Source organism: Branchiostoma lanceolatum, chromosome 10 (genome assembly GCF_035083965.1).
Source record: "Branchiostoma lanceolatum isolate klBraLanc5 chromosome 10, klBraLanc5.hap2, whole genome shotgun sequence".
NCBI classification, from domain to species: Eukaryota; Metazoa; Chordata; class Leptocardii; order Amphioxiformes; family Branchiostomatidae; genus Branchiostoma; species Branchiostoma lanceolatum.
In genome coordinates this window covers 3,434,699-3,451,569 of record NC_089731.1, presented here as the reverse complement: position 1 = coordinate 3,451,569, position 16,871 = coordinate 3,434,699, and the positions used below count along the sequence as shown (strand labels likewise).

The window sequence follows — 16,871 nt, the reverse complement described above, 5'->3', positions numbered from 1 at the left end:
ATCAGTTTGCGTGGTTTTTATTTCCCGCTAAAGGGAAAATGGAGTGTGCACGTTGGTTTAAGTTCTCGGCAGTGCTATTAAGTCACAAACTGCTACAGTATAGGACAAAAATGTTCGCTATGGTTTTAAGTTAATGGTCAAACGGTCACCGCGAAAACCGCGAACATAAAACCACCGTGAACACCTCTGCATTTACAGTATCATTGCTGAGGTCAGTATACAAGCTTTTTTTAGTGATCTGCAATATAAAATGTCTGATAGATTGATGCAGGATCGACAGTGGCTGTGACCATTTCTCTATTTCTATACTCAGTCTGGTTAAAATGAGGGTATAGTCTGTCCAGAGAGCTTCCAGGGAGCTTAATCATTAGTTTTGGGTATACTGGTAACAGGGCTGTCTTCAGTTTTAAATTTTGTTCCGTCCCACTCACTTAGGTCGGGAGCCTATGTTGTTGGTTTGTGTTGTTAATGACATTTAAATTTTTTTGACTAAATGGGTGAAATATTTTTCTGTCGGAACAAGCAAGGGAATAGAGGGATGGGTCGTGGAGACTGCCCTGACTGGTAAGCTAAAATACACACACATACACACATACATCTACAGTGTCTATAACTGTAGCTTTTCCATGTCTTTCACAGTTATATCTTCCTCTATTTGGCCTCCTGTGGCTCCTTCTAACAAAGCTGAATCATTGTCTGTGCCTGCGACCGTTTCTCTACTGTCTGTAGTTCCTGTACTGTGAGCGGTGACAGGTTTACTGAGCTGGTCGTGTCGCTTGAGCTTACAGGCGTGCTGGTAGGGTGGGGAGATGGGCCCCTGGGTGGGGGGCAGCTGGACATATGCCTCTCCCTGGGGAAGCTGAAAAAAAGGGTGGAAACATGGCAAAATTAAAAAGAGACACCCAGCAAGGTATGAAGGAACTGCAGGAGTAGAAAGTTACTGAACAAATCCTTCTCATTCAGCAAGTTGGAAAATGTGGGAAGCACTCTAACTTTTTACTGCACTAGACCGAGGAAATCTTGGTTTTAAGTTCACATGTGTCAAAGTGTGTGGCCTGGCCAGCGTGAACCCAATGGACAGAACTGCTTGCAAGCGCGGTGTGAAGACTAGCCGACTGCTGCCCACCTGTGTCAGGGACCCCCGCAGCAGTGTAATCAAATGCTGGACACTACAAAAAAAAATCTGTACTTACTAAGTTACTATCAATACTAATATGAACCTGCATGACAGATATGAGAAGATTATAATTACCTGTAGTGGATACGTTATGTCAGCATCATAACCATCTATAAACTATTGTATAAAAAATTAATGATCTAAAGTAGCATCTACAGCATCTATAATGGTATCTGCGGCGGTCTATGACAGATATGAGAAGTTTACCTGTAGAGGATACGTCATGTCGGCATCATAACCACTGAGATCCCCACAGGCCAGGAACGGAACAATCACCCGGTTCACTCCAGCAAGACTGTTGAAGTCAACATCTGGACAAACAACAACAACCCACCATTTTTCGTTTGTGCATCTCTTTCTTCTCAACATTTTGATAATGAGCAATCTTCAATTTTATATTGTTTAGATGGGATTCCTTGACACATAGACTCTCTTTAACATAAGTTTATTCTGTTGTATATAACCTGAATTACAGTCATTCATGGGGCTTTAAAAGATGGTTACAATAGACAGGTGGCCACTGTAGACAGGATTCATAAAAGGAAAATTATCTAATGGACCACCAAAACGACACCACAATGGACAGATAGTCATTAAGCCAACATCACAAAGCAGGACAATAGCTCACAATTGCCTGACAAATCTGGCTGTGAGCTGTCAATGACATTTTTGGCAGCAGTGTGCTCTCGATCACTGCATGATTTTCAGATCAGCTGATGTTTTCAAGTTACCGAGCCCAGCCCTATGTGATAGGTTTAAGATTATCAGGTGAAAATACTTCTACAGGTACAGGTATTGACAGACTTGTACAGGTTTACTAAACTACTACAATTCTTTGTCAGAGGAATACCTACCATAATGATGGTCCAGTAGAGGGTTCATCATGTTGGGAACATATCCTTCAGGTGGGGCGTAGCCTCGACATACAACAAACGACTCTGGAAATAAAACATTGAAGAGAACAGTCACTATTCATCTCTAAAAAAACTTAAGGCTATAAATACTCAAGCTTCTTAATGTGTAAAGCTATGAAAGGTGTATGAATGAGTGAGTGAATGAATGAATGAATAAATGAAGATTGGGTGAATAAATGAATGAGTTGAATTGTATATGCTAGCATTGGGTGTGAGTCAATACAAAAGCTTTATGCCCTATTTAAATCATATACAAGATTACAATATCACATTATCACTTGTACCTGACTATCAGCAAGCATACCCTTGGAAATACATGCAAAAGATGCTCTTTATAAATAGATTTTATGAAAGAAGATATATGGCATTAAAATCTCATCCGAAGGGAAACAGCACTGAGTTCTACTGACCTATGCTTGAGTTGCGACTGCTCCGAGGTTTAGCGACCGTCACGTCTGGGAAGAAAATCTTCAGCTGGGAATAGAGAAGTGTGATGTCCTTGCCTCGGAATATCTGGCAGTGTGAAAAGTTTTGGATTGTATCAATTAGAAGTTTTTAAAACAGTTGATTGCATGAAAATTACCGTCTTTTAAAGTTACCATCTTTCAAAATAACATCCAAGAAATGGAAGTTCTTCTTCAGGCTTTTGTGTGTTTATAACACAACTTTACCTTTGCAACAAAACCACCTCCTTTCTTCAGCACATGAGTTGTGATGTTGAGAGCCTGATGGAAAAAAGTGCAACATGTGTTAGCTGATAAAATTGAACAAATATATTAAGTCCAAAAGGTTCAAGTTTAGGCTAACAAGTGTTGCATTTTTTGCAGTCAGTCTGGGCACATTAGTGCATGTACTGTGTTAAATGTTGAGAAGAAAACTGCTCACTCACAGCCAGTAGAAGTTGTGCCTGGATGTACTCATCAATGTCATGTAGACCAGTTACTGGAGAAACAACAACCAACCGTTATCATCATCATTCGAGAACGATTCAGCAACTATTACTGCCAAATCCTGTCAGTTTTAGTCTTGGCACCTACATTTTGCAGCACAGAAAAATGGGAGTTTGCTGTATCTTGGTGTTTGCCGCCAAAACAAAAGTAGCAGTTACGCCAAAATAATTACTCAAGCAACTGGATAAAATTTTGAAAATTTTATCCAGTTGCTTGAGTAATTCTTTTGGCATATCTTACTACCTGGATGTCTAACTTTCATCAACGTAAAAGTAGCAGTTATTCAGTTAATGTATATACTGTATGTCCTTTACTTACTCTGTCTATTATGTAATTTTATATTATGTACTAGTACTACGTCATCATTTCAGGGACCAGAGGGTGAATAGCTAGCAGAAATGTCAAGCCAACAGTACATCCAAATAAAGTCAAAGTCAAAAGCAACACAGTGGAAGAAGAGGGAGAATGTTTGTAGATGATAAGTAACTACAAAAACTGCAAATTGAAAAATACAGTAATAGTTTCAAGATTTAGAGTCTGTTTGTCTGTACTGACCGTCCGGAGCGCCGTCACACACCACCAGGTCAGCCTGTTCACCGGAGAAATGGCCGATGATCTCCTGAGCAGTGGACACCTGTGGGTACAGGGGTGGGAGGCAGGAAGGGTCATCAATCTATCAATCGATCAATCAATTTAATATATATATCAATCAGTAAATAAAACACTCAATCAATCAATCTCTATTTCTCTAAAAATTGTCTGGACTGAGGTGGAGTGAGGGAGTGTAGGGAGAAGAAGTCTGATCATGTGTAAACATTTCTGAGATCGACAGTCAAGACAGATTTGACTTTTGCCATTCTACATTTCTAATGTTTTTTGTAAATCTTCAGCAAGATTTTTTCCTTTTCTCATTTCCTCCCTCTATTTTTTTCGTTTTTCTTCCCTCCCTCCATTTGACCTTGATGACTGACCTTGGTGATGTCCCCCTGGATCTGTATGACCCCTGGGATGGGAGCCATGGCCTGAAGGTCGACTGCCACGATCTTCACATTGTCCCTCTTCTGTTTCCCTTCTCCTCTGAATTATCAGGGCAACAATTAACAAAACATTATGATTTGTTTTTGGTTAGCACAAAACAGAGCTGTGCACATCCTTAGGGTATGAGGATGTTTCTGCACCTTAACAGTTCAGCCCCTAACAATCAGCACAGTTTGGCACCAGGCTTAGAATGACTGGTGTTATGGTGATGAGTCAGGGCTAGAATTTCGGGTTAAGTTAGAATTAGGGTTAGCGAGGTTAGGGTTAGGGACTTACTAGTAATAAAGGCACAAACAAACAAAGGTGTCACCTTGAAGAAATGACAGTGCCACAGTCCTGAATTGTCCTGACAAGCTTGGGGCTGAACTGTCCAGATGCTAACATTTCATCCTTGGCACCATTGCAATAATACTAATAGGCATTTCACTATCAGAGCTAGAAATCTTTTCTTTCTTCACAATCACATGCAACATCAAATTAGAAATCTTACCTTCAGTACACAGACATAAAGGGCTTATTCTTTTGCATGCAATTGTAACTAATCTCCAAGCAGATGTTGGGGGTGGAAGATCCTAATAATTTGAGTTTTTTGAACACCAGGCTAAAACCCTAGTCCAGGAACATTTTCTCTCACCTGAGTCGTTTGCTGAGCACCTGGCTCCAGCTACCTGGGGCAGCACAAAGGTCAACGACCTTCTGCACACCTGGAGAGGAACAAGATAACGTCTCATCAAATTTTGTCAATGATCAATATGCTAGATTCTAGACAGTACAACTGAGCTCATCTTTTTAAGTCAAAGTATGGTACTTTTATGAAAAGAATGTTCTGGTGGCAACATAAACAAAATATGCAATATCTTTTCTTGTGATATCATATTTCATAATCTTTGTTCGAACCTATGACTTATGCATGTTCTTGTGACCATGTCTGTCATTCTTTTATTGTCTGCATAGGGACCACCTGGTCATTGATTTGTGGCCACTTTTTAGTGGTTCCTTACATAATTTTTCCCATTGACCCAAGTATCAAGAATCCTACATCTATAGTGACCACCTGTTTATTGTCAACATATCTTCAAGTCCCTTCAGTGATCACAATAGACAGGGAACTTTAAGTGTACATGTATTTGTAAACCTTTCCGTACCCGACAGGACGCTGAACTCCTCGTCTATCTGCATGAGTTTGAAGGCGCTGCGGGCGCGCCAGCCCTCCTCTTTCGCCTTCCGGTAGTAGATGTCCCGCTTGTCCTTAGACGACCTTCCCATGGCTGACACGACAAATACCAGTACTGTGTCCACACGACAAGAAAGAGCACGGGGAATTCGCCAGGTCTTTACAACTACAAACAGGTAAGTAGAACGACACAACTTGAACTGAGCTTGGGGAGGGGGGCAGGCGATAGCGATGTCGACTTTACACAAAATCCATGGCTTTTGTGACTTAAAATCAGATGTTTTCAAGTTAATATCACCGGTCAGTTTTTTCGTGTGGCTACACTTACCTTGTATAGAAAATTCACAGGTTGGAAAGGCGGAACTTCAGCACAAACTTCGCAACTTCAGCACAAAAACGCAACACTGGCGGCCATATGCTGAGGTCAAAGGTCAAGCTTTACTGGGATTTCTGTTGCAGTTCTGAAGTAAATCGCTTGAGGCCCCCCAAAAGACCACCAGAGTTTCATGCTGCAGTTCTTCTTAAAACTGCTAGAGGCCCCCAAAGACGGTCTATTTTCAATGCCTAAGCGGGTTGTGGCTGTGACCAAAACCCGTCTAGCAATGTAGGCACATATATACTATTTTCTTAGTAGCAATACGTATATCTATAAAGAAAATCCACAAATCAATTACTCAATAAGCTTCTACATCTTTTATTAGAAATGGATACAGCAAATATGTACAAATGCTCAAAATACTTATTCACAACATTTACAAGTGTCATTATCATCATTGATCAGATTTCATACAATGATTATAAATGTGATAATTCAGTCACTCAATTTGATTGCCAATGATTCTCTCAAAATTCTCTCAGTATCTTATTTTAGTTCTTTCCAAACTGGCTAAAATGTTACCTGTTACCATAATTTTTTAAATAGACTGCCTTCGAGATAAAATTTAATTTCATCATGAAATGCAAGGCCTGCCTTAAGTTCTTTGCTATTCCTAACACCAACAATAAATAAAGGTGCATAAAAGTTGTGAAAACATTTTGCAGACAATTCTGATTGTAAGATAGCTTCAAAAACTTTTTAAAAAGTGCTGTAGAATTCCTTCTGATGTATGGATGCAAAATGCATTTGTCATTTCTGTGATTTTTGCCAAGTTAACATTTCAAAGTCCACGATATTGCATTGTAATGAAATGCATACTTTTATTGAGAGTAAAATGTGCCTAAAATAAGTCATCAATACATAATATGCAAGCACATCAGGAAGCCTATTGTCGATTATCTTGACTGGTTCTATCCTCGAAAGTATATACACATGAAATTTCAACTATTCATGATTCTATTGGGAAGTTCAATTTGTGTTTTCTCATGATTAGACATCAGTTTTGGTCTCCATGGTAATGGATTGTTCAGTCTGCATCTGCGTCCTCCTGGTCATCTATCACTTCCTCTGCACCCTGGACGGACAGAGAGAAAAAAGTTAGTTTGACCATACTTCAATATGTGACCAATATAATGATGTAGAACATTATGATAAAATAACAACACAATCGTGACTTTGTCCTCATGTGGGATACGTGTATTTCTCAGCAATAAATTCATGAGGAAATCTTCTTCAATGCACTGATTATGAATCCGTGATTGGTCCATCCTTAGCAGTCCATAATACTCCCCAACTTTGGAAGGCTGTGATTGGTCCTTCCCTAGCAGTCCATAATATTCCTCAACTTTACAGAGCCATGATAGGTCTAGCCCTGTTAGTCTATAAAACTTAGTACTCCTCAACTTCATAGACTTGTGATTGGTTCAGCCCTAGCAGCCAATAATGTCCCCAAATTTACAGAACCGTGACTGATCCATCCCTAGCAGCACATGACATTCCACAACTTGACACAGCACAGCCATGATTGGTCCATCCCTTACACCCCCAACTGTACAGAGCTGTGATTGGTCCATCCTACAACTCCCCAACTTAACAGAGCCCTGATTGGTCGGTACCTCTGGAGGCTGCTCCTCTTGTCTCCTTTGCTCGAAGATCTCCTCGGCCTCCTGCCGCTCGTCCTCCGTGTACTCGTCCTTGTCCAGCCGCTCGATTCTGCGCAGAGCGATCAGGACCTCTATACGGTAGTCATCCTCCTCGGTCACCGGGCATTCTGTAAGAAGGGCAATGTTTATGTCATTGAAGGTCAACTAGAAAATCAATCTTGATTATACAACATTGTAACTTTGTACATATTCACAAAGCAGTGGGTGAAAAACTGTGAAATTTACAGTGACCATCCATCTGCAACATGTGAAAATGATAGCCAGACTTTCTCTAAATACATCTAAAAAACTGTTACATGCATGGTATTTCTTGAAATAATATGACCATGAGTGCAGAAATAGTATCATTTCCATGCACTGTACTTCAGTCACATTCTAGTTTTGTGATGGGTGCTTTCAAATTCGAACAGCTTCATATCAAACCAACAAAATCATTTTTGTTGAATCCTATTCTGAGCCATAAAAAGGGATTTTTCTTCCTTTGTGTTTATCTTTGGCATTCTAATTGCTGTAACATTACGAAAACTACCCAGGAAAATTGTTGATCAACAAACTTGGGCTTATTGCTCTCTTACTGGCTTATATCAACTGTTTTGATGTGGCAAACTTACCCAGGAAGACAAGAGCTCTGAGCATGGGCAGGACGGTCAGCTTCTTCACCTCCTTCACACTCGTCATGTTGTTCCCTCTGTGTGAAAGAGGAGGAAAGTGATGTCATGATAACTCAAAATGTAACCATTTGAAAATACTTGCTATCATACTATATTGATAAGAACAAATCAAGGAACTGGATAGATTCTCCAAATAGTCAAGCATTTCAGATAGCATCCACTATTTTTCAGCAGTGCTGAGAATGAAGAATGAGTAATGCTACCATATTTTCGTTCAGAAAAGTCAACTGTTGAGCAAAGATATCATTAATGTATCAAATTTGAGAGAATTAGATGTTATAGAATGACAATAACTGCTTTATGAAACTAAATACCATGTAAAATAGATGCTTTGTCACATAACAACCAAATATGGGAGTAGGTAAGCAACAGGTGGTTGCAGCGCCCCCTACCTGAGGTTGATGTACTGCAGGGACTTCATGGACTCTGCAAACCCGTCCAGCATGTCGATCTGGTTGTCACGGAGATGGAGTGTGGTCAGCTTCTCCAGCCGCTCCAGGCCCTCCACTCGCTTGATCATGTTCGCCCCCTAGCAGGACAGAGTGGTATTGCATGAGGTGAAGCCATATTACACATTGTCAAATTTCCTCACTTCACTCAGGCAGAAATGAGTACTCAGCTTCAGCTAGGAACTCTTGGATGAGACGTCAAATGGAGGTAACATTTGAAGATAGTTAGACCTCTAGCACGTAAGAGAACCCACCACACTTATTGATAAGTAAAAAGTAGAGGTTGAGTCCTAGTATGAGAGGATCAAACCTTACAGTCTGGTCACACAACAACAAAACTGCGGATTTACTCTCTTAATATCTTATGGGATAAAAAGTAAACCACAAAAAGCTTCTTACGGTTGGGCTGATAGATTGTGTTGGCGGACTTAGGCTGGTTAGGATTAAGGTTAACAAGTTAATGGTTAGTGGTATGTTAACACTTGGTTAGTGATAAGTTAATGAAAAGTTAATACAAACCAGGAAGAAGTTCTTGAGGTTGGGGCGTTAGATCCCACTGGTTAATGGGTTAATGGCAAGTTAATGATTAATTAGTGTTAGATTAAAACTAACCAGGAAGAGGTTCTTGAGGTTGGGGAGGTAGATCCCGTTAGTGGACTCCAGTCGGTTCCCTCTCAGCTCCAGAGTGTGCAGGTTGCGCAGCTTCCCGGGGTCCAGCCCGCTAACGATCTTTATCTCATTATCTGTGGGGGAACAAACGAAAAAGTGGTCAATTAGATATCAGTTAACTTTGATTAATAACAAGCTATAGAGTACTACGGTTCCAGTGCAAAGAACATTTGACAAATGTAGACAAAAGGTATTAGGGCTGCTGAAAGTAAAACTTGGAAAATCACAGAAAATTACCAAAAACTCAGGACAAGACTTCATAATCTGTATTGTATCGCTAGTTGATTGATAGATAGATAGATTGATTGATTGTTTGAATGACTGATTCTTCTTTATTTTCAAACAAAATATAAAATAAAACATTATGACATAGAAAACTCTTCAGGACCAACAATAGCTGACAAAATGTTTCTCTTTGTAAAAAAGCGACCAGGCGAACAAAAGATTACTCTCATCATCATCATATCGGGCGGCTTGCCCGGACAAAGGTTGCTCTCTCCCTCCAGGCGTCACGGTCCGCCATTAGTTGGTCTAGATCTTCAGACCTCACCCCTACATCCCCAGCAAGTTGGTCTATGCAGGTCTGTCTGGGTCGCCCGACACAGGAGTGCCCATGATAACATTCTAATAAAACTTACATGAGAGCACGAGCGTCTCCAGCAGCGGGTGGTTGATGCCTGCCGTCGTGTTGATCTTGTTGTTAGTGAAACTGGCCATCTGGAGGTACGGCAGCTCGTCAAGCGTCGCCGACTTCAGCAGGTTTCTGTCGGCCTTCAGCGTCAGGAGGTGGGTGAGCGAGTTCAGCGCCGAGACGTCGCGGAGAAGGTTGGCGGAGACGTCGACGTAACGCAGGTGGATGAAGGACTTCAGGATACTGATGTCGGTAATTTCTCTGTTTGGGAATGAGGGGACATACATTAGAATGGAAAAAGGAAATTTCTCTTAAGGCCCCATCAATTTAATTTCTTGGTTAACGGATTTTTATTTTAAAAAAAAAACACCAAAAAAAACAGAAGGTTGGCCCAGCCTTCTGTTTTCATGAATTTTTTTTTCTAAAATTTTTTTTTTTGGAAAATAAAAATCCGTTAACCAAGAAATTAAATTGGTGTGGCCTAAGTAATGAAATTATCATGAAATTCATATATCATATATGCTAAAACAAACTCTAGCACTTTAGCAGTCACAGCCACTACAGGCTTTAAGGATAAGGGGTTTCAAGATACTGGTGTCGGTGATTTCTCTGTTTGGTTAAGAAGATGGATATTGTAACTTTCTGGAAATAGAATATCTTAGTTTGAAAGAACAAGGAAGAAGACACTTGGAAGACATTCATCTAAAGTAGGTGGATAATTTTCAAAGAACTTTAAGATACAGATGTCGGTATTTTCTCTGATGAAAAAGAAAGGAAATTCTTTATTCCACTTTTAAAGCATTGATAAATGGAAAACTTTTACAAGTAGGATTTCCTTTATCTGTTGGTAGTTGAAATAAAAGCATTTTGTGGTTAATTGGTATCCTGAATGGCACACTACAAGGAAAATTGTTTGATCTTTTTATTTTTTCAAATAAAAAGAAAATGAAGGAGCAAATTCAAGAAATTGAATTGGTGTTGCCCAAGATGTTTTTTTCCACACATCACAATGCCTCAATGTCACAGTTGACGTCATCAACTCTTTAATCACTTAAGAGTCGGACAAGAGGGTGAAGGTGACATACTTTAAAGCTTTAAAACAACAGTATTAGGAACAATTCAAGGAAAATCCATAGATAAAGTTCACAAATAGACACTTTCAACAATTCTTAGTTTATTTAGTATATAATTCTTAGTTTGATACCTGGCTATTTAAGAAATTGGCTATTTTTGGTCCGACTTTCAATTTTTACAGTAGAATTTTCCCCAATTTATTCTGAGAAAACTATTATCTATTACGAGGAAACTGTCTAAGGCAATATATCAACCTTTGTCTATCCTGGTTACAGGTGCGTCCACGGTGACCTTGTGTGAGGACACTCGTGCCTCGGGGGACAGAAAATTACTGTAAGCACTGTTTGTTGTATGAGAATACAGCTATTATTGTCCAGGACCAGATCAATATTCATGAAAACCACTGAATTATAAATTCATATTTCATGAATACACCTACCAGAAAAGTGACAGGCTGAATTGAACAATGATCCATATATTTTCCTTTTAAGCAAAAATTAGATTATACATCTATTGAGCTAAAAAAATCTGAAGCACCTTTCTTTATCTATAAAAATATCTAAGCGATTTTGTTTTGACACATTGGATTTTATTTGCTCCACTGAAAATGATCTACATTTTTTTCCACCACACTGACTGTGACAACATGTCTAATGTTTTTCCAGGCCCTCTTGCAAATCTACTTTTATAAGTTGAAAGGGAAACACAGTTGTCTTGTGATGAAATAAACATATGAGGACAATGACAAAAAAAATATAATTATAATTCTTAGATCATCATCATCATCTTCCTTACTGCTGAGCCCGCCATATGGCGGATTACTAGCAGCTGCGCTATATGTGAGTAACAGGTGCAAACAAGGGGTAAAAAGGGGGGGGGGGTAGGCAAGGACATGTGCACAGAACTGGACAAGTGAAATTTAGATTAATAACATATTCCTATTTCTTATCAAATACCATTTCAGAAAGACGGAAAAGCAGCATATCTCACCTTTCGTGTATGTCTAGTCTGACGTAAGCGTGTGCCAGCCCGTTCCCAGTCTTACACAGGAGGGACAGACAGTCTCCCAACATCTCCTCTGTCAGGGGGTGCTCCGGAAGTTTCTGCATAAAAATCAATATTTCAAAGAATTTTCCTATAACTACTTCTTGACATATATATATATATAGCAGAGTCTAAGTATCAAAGAATAGCAAGTATGTACGTGTCCAGGGACACCTGACAAGTGTGATTTTCCCTGGTAAAATAAATAAAACGAAAATGAATGACCAGCCTTTAATACTTTGACGGAAAAAAAAATCTTGTGATTTGCTTTCAATGATTACTGTCAACTTATTACAAGAGATCATAGAGGTCTAATCAAGATTCACTTGCATTACATAACTCAAGGACATTATATAGATAATGTCCTTGCATAACTGTAAAACTGCTCATCACCTTCTATGTTTCATACAGAGTGAACTCAGAGGGGCTAAGTAGCAGTCAGACATATCAAATATGTAACTTAAATTTTCAGTGTGTTCTAGAATGACATAATCTAAGTCCAAGGAGCTTATTTTTGACCTCCTTGTTTAGTCTTATGCTTCTTCTTTATTAGTTATAGATTGGCCCAAGTCATGTTCTTCAAGTCGTTAATTTTAGTGAAGAAACAAAGTTAACTTTGCCAAGACCATCCACACTGTTGGCTTGATATCCGCTTAGATTACAAACAGGTGCTCGTGACAGTCTGGTCTTTAAACAACTACAGAGTTTGCCAAACTGTGGTTTGTTTGTCTTTCTTTTATTGACACACCACTTTAATTTCATGGTCTTCTAATTTGCCAGACATTGAAGAAATTTACTTACTGTAACTTTGGTCCTATCTAACAAAGTGTTTGCTTATAAAAATATTATTTCTATATTCATTAACTTTGGAAATTAACTGAAACTGACTACAATTTTATCGTCTTATTTTTGATTTGGAAAAACAAAATTTAAAGAAAACAGTTGAATCAGTCCAACAATGGTAAAATAATAACAAAGGTAAAAATAACAAATCCATGCCCACTCGCAAATGACTCATTTTCCTGTGTTTATTCAAGCTTATACAAACAATTACTAGGTTTTCTAAAGAAAACAGTTACAGGTCCTTTAAATTTGCAAATCATCGCTGTTTCTTTAAATTATCAAAACAGGTAGATTATGCAACAAAGTGAGGTGTCAGTCTGTTTTCAGCCATCCTGAATGCCGGCTGACAGTCCTGCAAAGGTAATTCATCTTCTCCGCCGCCGATCTTTTGTTACCTTGTCGGCCAGGTAAATTTACCATAAGAATGCTGAAAGAGTCACGAATATGCCCAAAAGCGCTATACAGTTTCACACGTTTTCAATACCCCCATTCAAAACGGGGCTCGCCTGAATGGAAACATTATGCAAATATTGAACCTTGTCCCCAGTTGCCATGGATACGTGGAAACCTATCAAACCCCAGTGTTTACTGTCTCAGGTGTGTGGCGGCTGTTGCCATGGAAACTGCAACTCAGCACCACCCACCCAGGTTTTACTGCTTTTCTGTCGGAAACGTAACAAAGGTTGTCTGGTGGCCAGGCAGGGACTTTCAGGGAAAGGTGAGTTCTTTCCACTCACTTCATTCTCAAGATCTTAACACAACATTACATTGATTCTTACTTATAACAGCTTATGGTTATCTGTGTAACACTGGATGTTACAAATTTTGGTAACTTAGGAAGGAATAATTTTCCTTGCAGCAAAATGTAGAAAAAATTGACCTTTGAGCATGGGTGGTTACATATTAATGTGTGAAACAATGGTTCATAAAATTAGTGCAGGTCTAATCTAATATACAGTATTGAAGCGTCCTTATTGGCAATAAACTGGTGATAAGTAAGAACAGATAATCAAAACTAGAATGGAAATTAAACTGTAAAAAATGCTGGAGATTTTATGTAAGAATTATCATTTTCTAGATTGTTTTCTAGACATATTTAACATTGCATGTTTATTATTTTTTTAAAGTAATAACCTGTCTTAGAAATGTCTAAATGACTGTAATTTTCCACAGTGTTTAAATTGGTTTCTATGGCAAAATATAGCTCATAGCAACCCCTGGATAAATGCATACTCAGGCTGTGCCTACACACATTGCTTCTGACAGATGCATTATTTAATGGTGAATTATATTCTCCTCAGTATTTATTGTAACATTGTGGTCGCCTAGGCAACAGGAATAGGGTTGGGCAGTTGTTATTCAACCGTAATATTTGCCATGTTCTGCTCTGTAAAACGCATAATCACTCTGAAGGTGAGAAGCTTAGTGCAGGACGAGAAGTAAGAAATGAATGCTAGACTTAGACTTAGCTAATAGTATGTTTATAAGAAAGGATCAGACCACTGACCTGTTAGAGTAAAGATTATGCAACTGACAGCGCAAACAAATTAGCGGCTCAAAGTCTCCATAAATTATCGCAGAATAGTGCAGATGTTTATGTTACCAAAAAAACTGTCTTTTTCATTAGGGAACAAAGGTAGTAAATTTGAATCCATGCAAACGTAACGTTACACATCTAACTCTAATTCTAAAATTTTATCATATTCATAGTCATGTCGATGGGAGAAATTTTGTCCTAGCGATAACGTTTTCATTACTGTCAGACTGCTAACTACTCGAGCACTTTGTGGCTTTTCTATCATCTAGTTTTTATTCCCTGTCGTCCATCGCTTCCACCTAAGCTCCCTGAAGAAGTAAAAGTTATTATTTTTGAGGTACCTCCTCTTCTTCCTGTTGTCCGTCTTCGACTTCTTCCTTTTCAACATCTTCGTCGTCGTCTTGCGCGGCGTCGCCTTCCTCCCCGGACTCCATTGGGGGCTCCTCTCCCCCCTCTTCCCCTTCGAAATCAGAAGCGTCCGACATTTTTTACCCAAAAGACGCCGAAATTGTCAAAATTACACAACAAAAACGAAAGATAAACGTTGTTGATTTTCACCGGCTGTTGTTTCAAGATGGCGGCCGTTGTCAGGGTGATCGCGGTGCATGGCGGGTAGTCACGTGGTCTTCGAAAGTTTCCCGCGCTTTTTTTGCGGCCTGTAGGAACAGGTGAACACGAGGTGAACATGTGGTGTCTGGTGGTCACCAAACGCCAAGTGCACTTGTTGTCTAGCATTCTTTGTCACATAGAATAAGTTAACTACCAAACGGTATTAAAGCGATGGGAGAATATACAAAATGATATGCAGAGTATAACTCCAAAATAAATCCGGTTCAAAAATGTATCATATTGTGCTATTTGGCTACAATATTTCCTTTGTTGATTATATTGAAGATCATATGAGAAAAATATTCCGAATAGCAGAAAAGTATCGAGGGTCTAGTCAAACAAAATGCTAAAGTAGGTGTATCGAATTATACAGTCAGATGTACTTTTTTTTGCCTCTTTGTATTACTTCTTTCGTATCGACCCTTTTTTCCAATATTTTCAAGACCATCTTAAATTCAGCTGAACGACGTTTTCACATGCGTCCTTATAGATTTTATGCGTCTGATGCAACTGTACCAAAATCTGGTTTAAAAATCGACCATAACGGGCCTCGATTGGAATGAAATAATGTAATAGTCCTGTTCAAACTACCGTAACCATTAATGAAGTCACAAATGCGAGTTGTTGTAGCAAAATGCATAACATTTTATAGGTTTATCAGGAAAATGTAGAATACATGAATTTTTTTTCTTCTTTTTTTTTTGCAGAATGGTTATTCTTGTTTGTTATTAAGATTATAGACAGACTATAATCGTCGGATCTACATATTCAGCGCTTATGGCGCGACAGTTCTAGTAAGACCTTATTCCGTTTCTCCATTTTTGTCGTCCTCCCGCGATTAGGTGTATTTTTGGTCATTTCAGAAGACGACACGCTTCAAATTAGTCATTCCGTGGCCTGAGTTCGGACTTTGGCAAATGCCAGGAATCCCGAATATTTTTCACTACGATGATTAGCGAGAGATCGTGTGCGCCCTCGTGCTAAACCAAACTCTACAGACACAATTTTGGAGACTACATCAGACCCAACCGCGACAAGTATTTCGGCATTCCTCGTCCCCGAATGTTTAATGTATAAGTACGAAACGGGCCAATGTCGCTAGATTGAAGAGGAGAAGACTGGGGGTGAGTGTCACCTCTGTCCTGGACCGTTGCCTAGTTTATACAGACCAGTATGGGTGTTGATATTAATCAATCGTTGCCCTCGCCGTTTATATGCACTTTCCAGGCCTGGTGGGGCGCACAAAATTCGCCAGTTCCGACCCTTCAAAATTGTGTTCCAAATTAAAGCGAACTGAGGGCGGTCGATGTCTGCACTGAGATGTCAAAAATTTGATCAATCTGAGTACAAAGTAATCAGGCCTCGGATTACGTTACGGTTTTCAAATAGTTTATGGGGCATAATCTGCCAACTTTGTTATTTTGGGGTATTTCAATAGAAACCTAATATGACCCCGGCTGCGACCCGTGGATTTAATTCTGCGAGCGTCTTTGCTTTCAATCATGGAGACACGGGCGAGCATGTCATCCCCTAAAACCCCTTCTCATTTACGTCTTCGCAGAATTACAGCCTTTCTATTCCCAGGAAAAATAAACGCCGTTTTTTTGTGTAGTTTTATGTCCGCACGTCTGTGAGAAAATGTGTAATTTGAGCCTCGCTGACGATAAATCTATTGACTTTAGTGACAGATTGGGAACAGAAATGTGGGCATGCGATCTGACCACGCCGTGCAGAACACTAAAAAAGTGTCGCGGCGCTCAAATTCCACCTTTGTTTACTTTTTCCGACTATGCAAAGAAATAGGGGTGTCTCAAAAGTTCTAAGTACAATGAGGTAATAATTCTGTTCCACCGTAAATGTGACACTTTCGGCCCGACATTAACCGAAAATCAGACGATCGATAATATCACAGACGCCCGGGGACGGGCAAACAAAAAAGGAGTGAATATTCACCAAACATGTGACATCGGGGGCAAAACTGACGCGTTTTAATCTTTGTACCCCGATATCCAATTAATTTGATCGCGAGATCCCAAGAGCTGACGGTCAAA

At 39.4% G+C, this 16,871-nt stretch overlaps 3 protein-coding genes across 3 annotated transcripts in view; 1 reads left to right on the top strand and 2 right to left on the bottom strand.

Annotated features, from left to right (window-relative positions):
* Positions 1 to 533: 533 nt before the first annotated feature.
* On the bottom strand, positions 534 to 5,496 carry LOC136443109 (tRNA (cytidine(32)/guanosine(34)-2'-O)-methyltransferase-like). Its single transcript, XM_066440186.1, has 10 exons — positions 5,225 to 5,496; positions 4,714 to 4,783; positions 4,013 to 4,118; positions 3,597 to 3,675; positions 2,981 to 3,033; positions 2,763 to 2,816; positions 2,502 to 2,604; positions 2,032 to 2,115; positions 1,385 to 1,488; positions 534 to 859 (listed from the first exon to the last, which is right to left on the bottom strand). Exons 1-10 carry the CDS (start codon positions 5,343 to 5,345, stop codon positions 608 to 610), a joined length of 1,026 nt encoding a protein of 341 aa, XP_066296283.1. The 5' UTR covers positions 5,346 to 5,496; the 3' UTR covers positions 534 to 607.
* A 435-nt stretch (positions 5,497 to 5,931) lies between these two features.
* Positions 5,932 to 14,817, bottom strand: LOC136443122 (leucine-rich repeat-containing protein 23-like). The gene is made up of 8 exons (XM_066440205.1): positions 14,553 to 14,817; positions 11,778 to 11,890; positions 9,721 to 9,974; positions 9,026 to 9,156; positions 8,357 to 8,493; positions 7,905 to 7,981; positions 7,246 to 7,400; positions 5,932 to 6,704 (listed from the first exon to the last, which is right to left on the bottom strand). The coding sequence occupies exons 1-8, from the start codon at positions 14,694 to 14,696 to the stop codon at positions 6,657 to 6,659; spliced, it is 1,059 nt and encodes a 352-aa protein (XP_066296302.1). The 5' UTR covers positions 14,697 to 14,817; the 3' UTR covers positions 5,932 to 6,656.
* The window catches only part of LOC136443101 (zinc finger protein castor homolog 1-like), a 51,920-nt gene continuing 48,068 nt past the window's right edge, over positions 13,020 to 16,871 (top strand). Inside the window, exon 1 of the mRNA XM_066440174.1 lies at positions 13,020 to 13,392. The gene's annotated coding sequence lies outside the window, so the exon portion shown is untranslated. The remainder of the gene's footprint in view (positions 13,393 to 16,871) is intronic.